The 12665-nt window shown below is 51.7% G+C and overlaps 1 protein-coding gene and 1 non-coding gene across 2 annotated transcripts in view; both read left to right on the top strand.

Annotated features, from left to right (window-relative positions):
- Nucleotides 1–12665, top strand: part of WWP2 (WW domain containing E3 ubiquitin protein ligase 2) — a 143589-nt gene that overhangs the window by 122664 nt on the left and 8260 nt on the right. Inside the window, exons 11-17 of the mRNA XM_018062219.1 lie at nucleotides 4241–4295; nucleotides 8176–8257; nucleotides 8843–8971; nucleotides 9560–9635; nucleotides 9926–9997; nucleotides 10227–10315; nucleotides 12379–12538. Coding sequence (XP_017917708.1) covers nucleotides 4241–4295; nucleotides 8176–8257; nucleotides 8843–8971; nucleotides 9560–9635; nucleotides 9926–9997; nucleotides 10227–10315; nucleotides 12379–12538 — 663 coding nt within the window. The remainder of the gene's footprint in view (nucleotides 1–4240; nucleotides 4296–8175; nucleotides 8258–8842; nucleotides 8972–9559; nucleotides 9636–9925; nucleotides 9998–10226; nucleotides 10316–12378; nucleotides 12539–12665) is intronic.
- MIR140 (microRNA 140) lies at nucleotides 11380–11493 on the top strand. Its single transcript, NR_129588.1, has one exon. It is a non-coding gene; the product is annotated as a microRNA 140 (primary transcript).

A 12665-nucleotide genomic window follows, 5' to 3' on the forward strand; every position in this document is an offset into this window, starting at 1 on the left:
CAAGACTCATGTTGAAAAATGCGGTAGGCCTCTTTTTTTTGGGTCAGCTCTCAATGTCTCTCTGTTGACTTCCCTCCTCTTTGGAATTGGTTTACCCCTCTTGTTTGCTGTGGTCCCATGTCCTGGTTACAAGTAAGAAGAGTCGCTTTCATAGAGTTATTTTGGGGTTTGGCCTTGGCCCAGGGTTTGACTCGGAAGACTTAAGAGCTGATACTATAGCAGTGGCTTCCCCTCCTCCTCCTCCTCTGCCCCTCCTGCTGCTGCTGACGCTGTTGGGCCAAAACCAGACCTTGTTCTTCTTTGCTGCCCTGCAGAGAACATGAGCTATACAGTTCAACGTGGGAAGTCTAGCGAATCCCAGATGGCAGCCTCCTGCAGTTCCTTCCAGCCTCAACACACACCTTTTTCGATCTCTCTGTTACTGTTCCTTTACTTCTTTTTAAAAATTAATTAATTTTGTTTAATAAATTTCCTTATTTGACTGCACTGGGTCTTAGTTGTGGCATATGGGATCTAGTTCTCTGAACAGGGATTGAACCGGGCCTCCTGCATTGGGAGCACAGAGTCTTAACCACTGGACCACCAGGGAAGTCCAGATCATTCTTTTTTTTTAAAAAAATATTTATTTATTTTGGCTGCACCAGGTCTCAGTTGCAGCATGCAGGATCTTCAGTCTTTGCTGTGGCTTGTGGGTTCTTTAGTTGTGGCGCGTGGGATCTAGTTCCTTGATCAGGGATGGAACCTGGGCTCCCTGCCTTGGGAGCGTGGAGTCTTAGCCACTGGACCACCAGGGAATTCCCTTGGTCCCTTATTTCTGACACGTTTCCCTCTCCTGATGCTCCAGTATGCCTTTGTTACTTGTGATCATCACGTGCACACGTGTGTTTGACCCATGCTGTCTTGCTTTGCCATCTGTTTTCGTGGTCTTGCTGCCATCCGCAGAGCAAGCCCAGCCTGTTCCTGTGCATCTTCTAATTGCAAAAGGACCCTGCTTGCAGCCTGCTACCATTTCTGTGGCCACTCCTCCTCCTCTGCCGCTTCAATCCTGCCCTAATAATCAGAGAACAGCCAGTGTCAGCAAGACCGAAACACATCACTCTGTGGCTGCTAACGTGTGACGCAAAAGTGCTCTATCCAGAAACAGTGTTTCTTACTCTATAAAGAGTCCCTTGGATCAAATTCTCAAGCCACCTGGGGTTTCTTCTGCGCCTACTGGTTGCATCTTTTTAAAAAAAAAGAAAGGAGCCTGCCTTCTACACTGTGTAACCTCTGTGCACCCCCCCAGAATTTGTCTTGCCCTCGGCTATATTTGCTAGACATTCTTTATTTCTGAGTTGGTATCTTAAAATATTACTGGAACTTATTGCTTAGTCCCTGAGGGACTTGAACTCACGTGAGCCCTCTGGCTCACGGCCGGCACCCCAGTTCTCCCCACCCAGGGATGGTTACCAGGAAAATCATTCAACAGTGTTCCTTTCTCTTCCTGATAATAAAGGAAACTATCTTGGTCTCTTGGGGTCACCGGCACACCCCAGGGTCCCTCTTCTGCCAGCAGTCTCCCCACGCCCCTCTCTCTGTGCTCTCCCGGCTGTGCTCCAGGTAGCACTTGCGATCTCGTTTCGGGGGAAGGTGTGGAAGAAGAAGAGAAGGGGCAGGTGATTGGCTCATTGCAGACGTGGGATTTTGGGGTTTGGGTTTGCTAGCCAGCAAATATAGATTTTAATTTTTTTAAAGTCTCCTTGGCTTCCTTTCATCTCCTCTAAACATTTTTCAAGTTGTACTGTATACATTAGGGAAGAAATATCTGAAATAATCAAGTGCTTTGCTTTAACTGTTAAGAGGTAAAATCATGACTGTCAGCTTCCACTGACCCGTTTCATATATTTGCTCATGATTATCAGTCTCTGGCCTCTCTCCCTTCCCCAGCCGCCCCACCCCCGCCACCGTCCTGGGGAGGGGGTGATCTAATAGGATGAGAATGAGAGAGTACCAAAGGCATTTGTCAAAAAAACCACCTATATAATGTAAAGAATGTAAAGTTTCTGACATTAGAAGAAGGCAAAGGTTAAGAAAGGGGCCTATAAACATTTTTAAAAAAATTTTATTTACTTATTTATGCTGTAGCGTGCAGTATTCAGGGCCCTAGTTTCCCGACTAGGGATCACATCCATGTCCCCTGCATTGGAATTGTGGCGTCTTAACCACTGGGCCACCTGGGAAGCCCCAAACATTTTTCATTTCTAGTTCAGTACAGGTCACAGAGGCTGTGAGGAAACACCTTTTGGTGTGTTGATTTGTAGAGTTAGATGACTGTAGGCCCACTGAAGCCTGGTTGGTACCAGTTGGGAGCTAATTTCCCATCAGAGCTCCTGGATGCTTTGCAGATCATTTGTTTACTCTGAAAACAAAACAAAATAAACAACAAAAACACAGAAAACTCAAATCAGCAAAAAGAGAAAATTACATCAAATGCTGCTGCTTTTAATTTCTTAAAATAATCTTTCCTGTAGTCCTTCCCTTTTGCAAGGACATTCATTGCTCCAGCTCAGTGCTCACCCACTGCTTTCTGTTTGGCTTCATTATCTGAAGTGCGTGTGTGTTTCACAAGGTGGTTCCTTTCCTTCGTTGCCAAGTATAGCTACGAAAAAGTCAGAGGAGCTTGAATTTTATGAGATGCTGACTCCCCTCATTTCCCCACCTCCATACACACACACCAAAAAAAAAAAAAAACAAAAACCCTCTGAATTTGGGAGGTGTTTTTTTTTCCCCCCAGTAACCATCAGACAAATCTGAATTGTGGTGACAAGCATAAGGTTGAGGGCAACGTGCCCCAAATCGAGGACAGCCTAGCATCCCACACCTTGGAGCAGTCTCACCCTGCCTCTGCTGAAAGGTGACTCCGTTCCATCAGGGGACCTGTGGTTTCCAGACTTAAACATCTTTGTTGTGACTTGATTTGGAAGAGATGCCTGTGTCGCCACCACCTCGGAAAGAAAGTTGCTCTGTCCTTTCAGCTGGGGGTGGAAGGGGTTTCGTTGGCCGTTGAGTTCTACCAATGTTTTCTCAAGCCGAGACTGAGCTCCATTCATTCTCCTGCCCGTGTGTGGCTCCATCGGCCCCAGACGGGGCCAGCCAGGCAGCCCGAAGTCTGCACTGAGAACTTGATCCCCCTAACATAGCGATTAAATTTTAGTAAGTGAAATAAAAATGCTTCGGCGAGAGAGAGAGAGAAGAAGAAGAAGGAAAAAAACAACAGAAAGAGAGAAAGCAAGCAGGGAACAATGCTTGTTTTATTTCACTCTGAAGAGTCTTTGACAGCCCCCCCTTCCCTGCAGGATATGAGAACTCTCAGGCTGCTGCAGCCTGGCCCCAGGGACCCCACAGCAGAATTAGGCAGGGGGTGGGGGGCTCTAATGTAAACAGTAACCCTCAAGGCCTGGAGCCAGCCCCCCCAACCCCTCCTTCTTTCTTCCTTTCTCCTGTCTCCCCTTCTCTCTCGCCACCTCGCCCCCAGCCCCACCTCCCCAGACAGGCGCCTACAGAACACTGGGCAGCTTCAGGTTCAGGCTGGAGGAGAATAAAGGTGCTTTGTGAAGGGAAGAGAGCGCTCCTGGGGGCAGCGAGGGGCCCGGGGCCTGAGTGTGCCCTCAGTCCCTCGCACACACGCTGCTCCCTCTCCCTGCGCACCCAGGAGTGGGGTGGAGGGAGGAGGGCCCAGCCCCCAGCCAGGAAGCTCTGGGCGTGGGCAGGGCTTGTGGGAATGATTTCATTGGAAAGGCCTGCGATATTTTTTCCCCTCCCGTGTGTGGTTCTTGGAGAAAGTTGGAGGTGGTGGTGGTGATTTCAGTCGCCTTGGCCGCCCTGAGCAGGAGCTGAGCGGAGGCACCAGGCCGAGCTTGCCGGGCAGCCCCGCTCTGGGCCCTCCTGCCACGCCTGGGGCCGGCTCTGGGCTTCGGTGCCCTGGCTCACCTTCACCAGCACACCTCTCCCTCCCCCTTGCTCCACCCTCTTCACTACCTGTCCCGGCCCTCAGTGTGCAGGGTTCTTTTTGGGTTTTTGCCTTTGAAGAAGAAGAAGACTTTGGAGAGGAGCAGATGCCACCTAAGGCCCCACTGTCTGCTCTGCAAAGTGCTGAAATGTGGAAGCTAGTCCTTGGCAGTTTTTATTTTGATCGATTGGTTTATTTTTATCCAGCAGCTTTTTTTTTAACACCTGTGTTTTGCTGTGTTTCTGTGTTTAGTCTTCAAGTGCTTCCACTGACCATGACCCACTGGGCCCGCTCCCTTCTGGCTGGGGTAAGTATTGAGTTCTCTGTTCTGTACCCTCAGGGCATCAGCTGATGGCTCCATAGCGCTCTGTCCTCTTTCCCCACGCGTCTTCCTCACTCTCCTGCCTCCGTTCCCCTGTTTCGACTCTTTCCAGCACACCCTCCACACCCTCCAGGGATGCCCAGCTGGAACAGTTGCAGGTGATGGGGCTGGAAGGTGGGGAAAATAGCCAAGTTCTCCTGCACCCCTGGAACACCTCCTCCACCATCACTGCAGGGGCCTGACCCTATACGAGAAATCTCCCAGCAGCCATGGGACTTTTGGGTTGCAGTGCGAACTTTCAGGGTGCTGCCTCAAGAATCCATCCTATGTGATGAAGGCGTTGTGACACTGGCTGATTCCTAGATGCATTTGATTCAGGTCTGTGGCTGTCTTCTGAGACACCTTCCCATACCTTTCTTTGCAGTTGAGATGGTGGAGGACTTCAGCTCGATTTTGAATCATGGAAGCCATCTTTTTACTTGTGATAAATGGCTGTGAAAGGGGCCAGAGGGAAGCAGATGAGAGAGTTGAGTGTGGGCTGCTGACATTAGGAAAGTGTACCCTTGCTAGTTTATAATGCCATGCTGGACTCTCCCTGTCACTGGGGAATCCTAAGTCCTTCGTGTCATTGGCCAGTAATGAGTTAGAGGGATGGACAGCCGTGACCTGAGAGAGATGGTGGGCCTTATGACAATTTTGGGAAGGAGTGGCTGTGCCAAAAGCGGTCATGAGAGATGGTGGGACTCAGCGCATTCTGCAGCTCTGATCTGGGTCAGGGTTTTGTTCAGTATGTATGCTGAGAGTCCCTGGGAGCTGAAGAGGGCAGACTTTGCAAAAAAATGGGCATATATTGGGTCTCACTTGTTTGTTAGGCCTGCGGGAGACAGTGGACGCTGGTTTGGTGGTGTTCACAGGTGGTGTGAAGTTGGGCAGGGGTGTGCTTCCCAACAGAGATGAACGAGCTGACAATGATAGGATGAGCATCGCCTGGAAAAGTGCGGGTTGGGAGCTGGATCCTGTTGATGCAGACACTACTACTGCCTGGTCAGAATTTATGGGGTTGCATCAGCCCCCATAGACCCCTAGGGTATCACTTAGTCAATTACCACTGCATTCCAGGGCACTGCAAAGACCCGCTAGTCCTTCTAGTGGGATATATCTGTTAGTGAGGTCCCCCCATTTAGTTCTTGATTTTCAGCTCAGGAATCCCTTAGGCACACGAGTGATCCATCTGACTCCCTTAAAGGATGAAAGATCATAGTTCATCACTGTCTCAGAGATTGACAGCAAGTCAAACATGAGCGGGTCAAATAGGTTCCCTGGCTGGGCAGGAAAGGACTCATCAGATGAAATGAGAATTGTGTAAGGCTATCTGGCAGACCCTGTGACCTACAGTGGGGATCCCAGAGTTGTTCCTGGATCTCTAGAGTCAAGTGGTTTGTTTCTGTACTAGTTCTGCTAAATGATGGTCACCAAGGAGAATCCCATGGACAGAGGAGCCTGGTGGGCTGCAGTCCATGGGGTCGCTAAGAGTCGGACACAGCTGAGCGACTTCACTTTCACTTTTCACTTTCATGCATTGGAGAAGGCAATGGCAACCCACTCCAGTGTTCTTGCCTGGAGAATCCCAGGGACGGGGGAGCCTGGTAGGCTGCCGTCTCTGGGGTCGCACAGAGTCGGACACGACTGAAGTGACTTAGCAGCAGCAGCAGCAAGTAGGAGCTGCAGTGGGGTCTTGAGAACAGCTCCCAGATGCCAGGTGTGAAATAGCTGAGATGGGAATAGGAGCCATGGCTGGAGTCAGCGCTATTTTACGAATGATCAGGAAAACACACAAGACTGTGATGATGTGAAACTGAGAGGGAAAGGAGCATCTGGCCGAGGGCCCGGGAACCTTCCTGATGGAGTCCTCTGGGCTTTGTGTTGGCTTCCTCAGGGCCCATCTCCCCAGGGAGAGTTAAGAGTGAACAGAAAGAGTAGCAAAACCAGAGGAGAGTTGCGTTAAGGGCAAGCCTGCTGTTGAGTCTACTGTGCTCAGTCCCGGGTCCCTTTCTGCTCCTCCAGCAGAGACTCCACCTTCTCCCCAAGCACTGACCCAGGGGTCCAGATACCTTAGGTTTAGATCCACATTGTCTCAGCTCCTCTGACCCTGGGTGTGTGACTGAATGCTCCCGAGTCCCTTTCTTCCTAGATGAACTTGGGCTAGATGTTACCTAAGGACTTTCCCAGCCCTCAGACTACCACGTTGTATGCAGCGAGGTGGTTCCCGTGGGCCATGGGAGGCCCTCACGCAGTGACAGTGGCGTTGGCTGGCTGGATAGATCCCCCGGGCTTGGCTTTGGTTCTTGGCCAAGAATACGAGGACAGTCTAGTTCACAGCAGAAGCTTCTGGGCTGGGAGTGGTTCCCCCATCCCCTCACAATGCCGTCAGGAAGCCAGTCCTCTGTGGAACGGTCCCGCAGGCTCTTCTGAGGTGCTGGGAGCTCTGTCATAATCCCAGGCACCTTCTTTTCTTTCTTTTCCTTTTGTCTGTTGTTTTTTGAAATTTCCATCAAGTAACGGATACCAGGTAAGGCAGACAGGGACCAGGACCCTTGGTTGATAGAGATAGGGACGAGAACCCTTGGCTGATAGAGACAGGGACCAGGACCCTTGGTTGACAGAGATAGGGACGAGGACCCTTGGTTGATAGAGACAGGGATGAGGACCCTTGGCTGATAGAGACAGGGACGAGGACCCTTGGCTGATACTGTGAACATTGCAGGCTGCTGCTCAAGGGGAGGGGGCTGTGCTCCCTAGTTCTGGATCTTTTTCAGCTTTTGGGTTCCCTGTAGCTTCTGGAACCGATTATTTTTATTTCTCTAATTTCTCCCTGTCATCAGTAAAGAGGGAGGGCCATGCGCGTTGTTTGTTTTCAGGAAAGAAACAGTGTTGAAAGCCGAGAAACTTTTAAGTTGGGAAAGGTGAGCGCTGTCTTGCCTGCCATCCACCTGGAGCCAGTGGGTGCCCCCTTCAGTCCCTCTCAGAATCACCAGCTAGAGTTGAGCTTGCCCCATGCAGCCCATGCTTTCTCTCTCAAACAACTCAGGGCCATCGTTAGTACAGAAGTAAAGGGCCAGAGAGTAAATATTGTCCAAAGGAGAAAGTATGTCTGAGCTCACCAGACACTACCCGTCTTGAAGCACACACTTAGGAATTATACCAGGACACCCACAACCCCAGGTGTCTGTCTGCATGTATGCACAACATAGAGATTTTGCTGGGATGTGGGAGTTTGAGAACCAAACTTTGCCTTTAAGCAGGAGGGTACAGAGGCCTGGTGGTGCTGAGCAGAGAGGTATGAGGGAAAAGGCAGCCTCCCCACCGTGCCCCCAGTGACCCTGCCTGTGAGACAGGGATGCCTAGGTCAGCTGCATCCAGTGAATGAAGAACCAGAGAGTAGCCGTGATGGTCTGGGGTGGGCACCAGGGTCGAGGGGAGGCTGGGCTGTGGCTCCACTTTGCACACAGCTGGATGCAATTACGCCTCTGGTTTCAGCTGGCCTGCTCCCGCTCTGTGTTGCCACACTGCCCCCTTCCCTCCAGCAAACCAACCAACCGACTGACCGAAGACGGTGCATCATCTTGAGTTGAAAACATGTATACCCCTCCCCTGCTCCCCAGTAGGGAAAGATTCTCTTTGTCCTTTTCTTCGCCAGTGACAGACATGAGTGAGTCAGGCTTGTGCTGGTTAAACTTCTCTAACAGGGTGGGGACAGAGGCAGAGACGCAGACCTAGCACCCAGGAGGTGGGAGCCAGAGGGGAGAGGACGTGGGCTCAACGTGTCTCAATCTGAGCGTCCACTTTTCTTTCTCCTCCCCGGCAGAGAAGAGACAGGACAACGGACGGGTGTATTACGTGAACCACAACACACGCACAACCCAGTGGGAAGACCCTCGCACCCAGGGGTGAGGACTTAGGCCGGGAGGGCTCTGGGTGGGCCCCGTGCACCTCCGTTGGCCTGGTGGCCTCGCACTATATTTGGCCTCCGTGGCTGATGTTCTGGGACCTTTAAGCACACGCAAGTGCCCGCAGACCCTCACGATATAATGAGAGCCTGAAAGCGGCACCTTACGTTGGCCTTCCTCATGGCTGCAGCGTGGCCTGACTGGCCGGTGTTGCTGGTCTCTGGTGTACAAGCTGCTGATGAAGTGATTTCAGAAGGGTTATGTGAGAACTCCCCCCGACCCCGACACTCGTCTACTACCTACCCCCCAGAAGCCAATCTGGGATGGGGCACTTGATGTCTTGGGATTGCTGGTGGCCACTGAGGCCACGGCCATCCACCCAGGGCGGGGATTCTTTGGGCCTTGGGACAGTAATGATCTGTCTCCGCTACAGACCTTGGGTATTGCCAAGTACCTTTCCTTGAGGCCTCTGCGGGGCCTGGGTAAAAGCAGAGAGAAGGCAGCCCCAGCCTTCTGGGGACCCCAGCCCCCTTAGCATGGAAGCCCATATGAGGTCCTGCAGCCCCTCTCTTCCCATGTTTCCAGGATGATCCAGGAGCCGGCTCTGCCCCCAGGGTGGGAGATGAAGTACACCAGCGAGGGGGTGCGCTACTTCGTGGACCACAATACCCGCACCACCACCTTTAAGGATCCTCGCCCGGGGTTTGAGTCAGGGTAAGGACTTTGCACGTAGGGCTTCCCAGGTGGTGCTAGTGGTAAAGAATCCGTCTACCAGCGTAGGAGATGAAAGAGACATAGGTTCAATCCCTGGGTCAGGAAGATCCCCTGGAGAAGGAAATGGCAACCCACTCCAGTATTCTTGCCTGTAAAATCCCATGGACAGAGGAGCCTGGCGGACTACAGTCCATGGGGTCACAAAGAGTTGGACAAGACTGAGCGCCTGAGCACCAGCACCGAGGACTTTGTGCAGGTGACATCACTGTTAGCTTAGGCCTAGTATAGCTGCTCTTCCCACCCTCTAGTGGCCAGTTTCGATGCCACGCCAGTGGGGATGGGGAGGGAAGGGGCTTCTCTATTCAGACTAACACTGGTGGTCTTTCCCTGAAATCAAGAGGTCTGGCTTTTCTAGATTTTCTTTTTAACCTTCAAGTCTGCAGAAGATCTCAGTGGCGGACCCTTCCTTTCTTTTATGCTTTACTTTACTCGTCTCTAAATTAACAGAGCAGTAGCTTTCCTTAGGGCTAATATGTTGCCAAGTTTTGAGAAATCTCGTGGATTCCAGAACATCTTTGGTCTTCCCAGGACGAAACAAGGTTCCCCTGGCGCCTACGACCGAAGTTTTCGGTGGAAGTATCACCAATTCCGTTTCCTCTGCCATGTGAGTTCTGGTACTGGGGCCTCCCCCTGGAGATTGGGGTTACAGAGTCACTTCAGCAGTTTCCTAGCCTAGTTGGAGGTGTTGGAACACCTGTGTCTTAGGTGGGAGCAGGTCACTTGTCTCACTCTGAGCAGTTATGTGACATTGTCTTCCATTCCTAGGGGACCAAGTTCTCCCCGCCTAACCTGGGGGTGGAGGGTAGGGGAAGCTTATTCAACAGACAAGTGATCAGATTGAATAGTTACCACCAACGCCCCAATTTGAGGTCTCTGTTTTCCTTTTCTTTTCAGTCAAATGCTCTCCCCAGCCACGTGAAGATCAGTGTTTCCAGGCAGACACTTTTTGAGGATTCTTTCCAACAGGTGAGAGAATAATCACTGAGTCTAAGACCCAGGGCAGGGAGAAGGCCCGCTGCTACCACCCTGTCTTCTCTTGTGTGGCCCTTTAAGCCCACGTGATACGGTTTTCAAGACGTGGGCCTTGGTTATGGGGGATCAGCCGAAGAGCAGGCCTGGGAGTCCCTGGTCGCCTGCCCCCAGCCTGCCATGGAAGGGAGAATGGCAGGCTGGCCATGACCTTCTGTCTCCCCAGATCATGAACATGAAACCCTATGACCTGCGCCGCCGGCTCTACATCATCATGCGTGGCGAGGAGGGCCTGGACTACGGGGGCATCGCCAGGTGAGCTGGGAGCCCCAAAAGGCCGTGCTGCTCCCCGCTTCACCAAGCTGCAGGGCACTCGGCCAGGAAGCTGCCTCCTTGCTCAGACAGTTGCCAAAGTTCTCCTTCACCTTCAGGAGTGGGCAGGGGTGTGGGTGGTCCAAAGGGGTGCTGGAACTGGTTCCTGGGGTCCCCTTCTGGGCTAGGCATCAACCCTCTAGTTGCTGGGTCAAGGGGAAGCTGGGGGTTGGTTTCTAGGGGAGCGGTTCAGGATGATGGCTCTTTTAAAAAATTTTCTAATTTTGTATTGGGGTATAGTCAATTAACAAACTGTCATGATAGTTTTAGGTGAACAGTAAAGGGACTCAGCCGTCCATATACGTGTATCCATTTCCCCCCAAACCCCCGCCTCCCATCCAGGCTGCCACATACCATTCGAACAGCGTTCCCTGTGCTGTACAGTAGGTCCTTGTTGAGAACAATAGTTCTTTACCAACCAACCTGTCATTATTTCTTTATTTTATACATCTAGTTGCACCAGTGGGCAGTGGTTAGATATCAGTATTAAGTGGTTGTCCGTTGGAATCGACCCTGGACTTCACTTCCTCTTGAGGCAGCTGGGGCGGGCTCAGTTGGGGGTCTTGGCGTAGATCTGGCATATATGCATTGTGTCCCAATCCAGAGGGTCTTGATCAATACTTGGCTGCATGTCATGTACACAGTGATGGTAAAATGAAAACAAATGATATACTCCTAAAAAGAACTCAAAGCATTGTCTTGCCCTCACCCCAGTGCTGCTACAAAAGTTAATAGATTCTCTGGCAAAATGTTGCCTTGGACGATGAGGCATAAGGGCCCCGGCAGAGAGGAGGAGCGTCTTGGCTGCGGTGACCGCTCAGCCTGCCGACCTCTCTCGGTGTGGGACATCTTCTTGCTTGGTGTTGGGTTAACTTGCTCCCGGTCCTGTGTGTGCTGGTGGCGTTGCCCTCTATGTTGGCCCCCGTGGGTCGATTGCTCTTTTTTTCCCGTGGTGACTGTGGTGACCTCCTCTCTAGGCTCTCCTTGGTGGTGTGGCTCCCGCCCCATGTGTGTCTGTCTCTCTGTGTCCTGCCAGTGGTTTTACCCTATGGTAGGTTACGTCATGCTGTTCTACCACAGGGTAGAACCACGGACAGGATACCGGGGCACCCTCTGCATCGAAGAGATTCCTCGTCTGCCCGGCCACAAACAGCCCAGCAGCCAGGGACTGCCCCCCTTGGGACGTCCCCCTGCTTGTGTAGCTCAAGCCTCAAAGGACTCTGAATTCTGGCTTGAGGCTTGTACCTGGGGTGCAAAGAGATGCTAAGGTGTGGGCGTTGGTTCAGATGAATTCGTGGACATTCAGGGAAGGGTATGGTGGTGGGTCTGGGGTGAAGGGGTGGTGGGAGTGAGGTGATGCCTGATGAACAGAATTGTCCTGCATCAAGGATTAGGAGCACACTACTGTGTATTCATATTAGACTGCTTAGGTAGGCTGGAAGCAGGGTGACTGCTGGTCATAGAGCCCTTTTGCAAGATTTAGAAAAAAACATCCTTTCTCAAGACACTTCTGTGTTGGAAAATGGTCACAATATACTGCTTTTATTAGAAGAAAAAAGGCAGCTTGATGCTATTTGCAGGAAATTTGTTGTGACAGATGTACACATCTGTGATATTTTAACGTCACATCCTTGTGCAGTGCACAGTCTATACAACTGTGCATGGCAACCTAGAGTGCAAGGAGCCCCTTTGCCATTAGATGCTCTGGATATCAGGTGGAAAGCCCCAGAATACAGCACCTGGAGCCAACGCTCACACACATGGGTGTGCCTGAGCATTGCTGTCCAGGGCAGTTGCTGTTCTGATTCACCCTAGGTCTGGCCCTGCCCTGTTCACTGACCAGCTGCTCACAGAGGTTAGCCCAGGGCTGATCCCAGTGGGGCTGCCTCCCCAGGATGCATGTCTCCAGACTAGGTACTACTTGACGGCAGAAAAGACTCGGACCTGCAGAGCAGGTGAGCAGGGTGTGGTCCATTAGTCCTGTTTTCCTCTCTCTTCTCTCACAGAGAGTGGTTTTTCCTCCTGTCCCATGAGGTGCTCAACCCCATGTACTGTTTATTTGAATATGCCGGGAAGAACAACTACTGCCTGCAGATCAACCCTGCCTCCTCCATCAACCCTGACCACCTCACCTACTTCCGCTTTATCGGCCGATTCATCGCCATGGTAAGATTCATGGCTGTCATCAGACCTCCAGGGAGTGTGGTCACAGACCTGTAGACCACCAGCAGCTCTGAAGACTGGGTGCCCACTCTCTGAGCCCCACCCTCATCCTTACAGAACGCCTCACTAA

This window comes from Capra hircus, chromosome 18, assembly GCF_001704415.2.
Source record: "Capra hircus breed San Clemente chromosome 18, ASM170441v1, whole genome shotgun sequence".
NCBI classification, from domain to species: Eukaryota; Metazoa; Chordata; class Mammalia; order Artiodactyla; family Bovidae; genus Capra; species Capra hircus.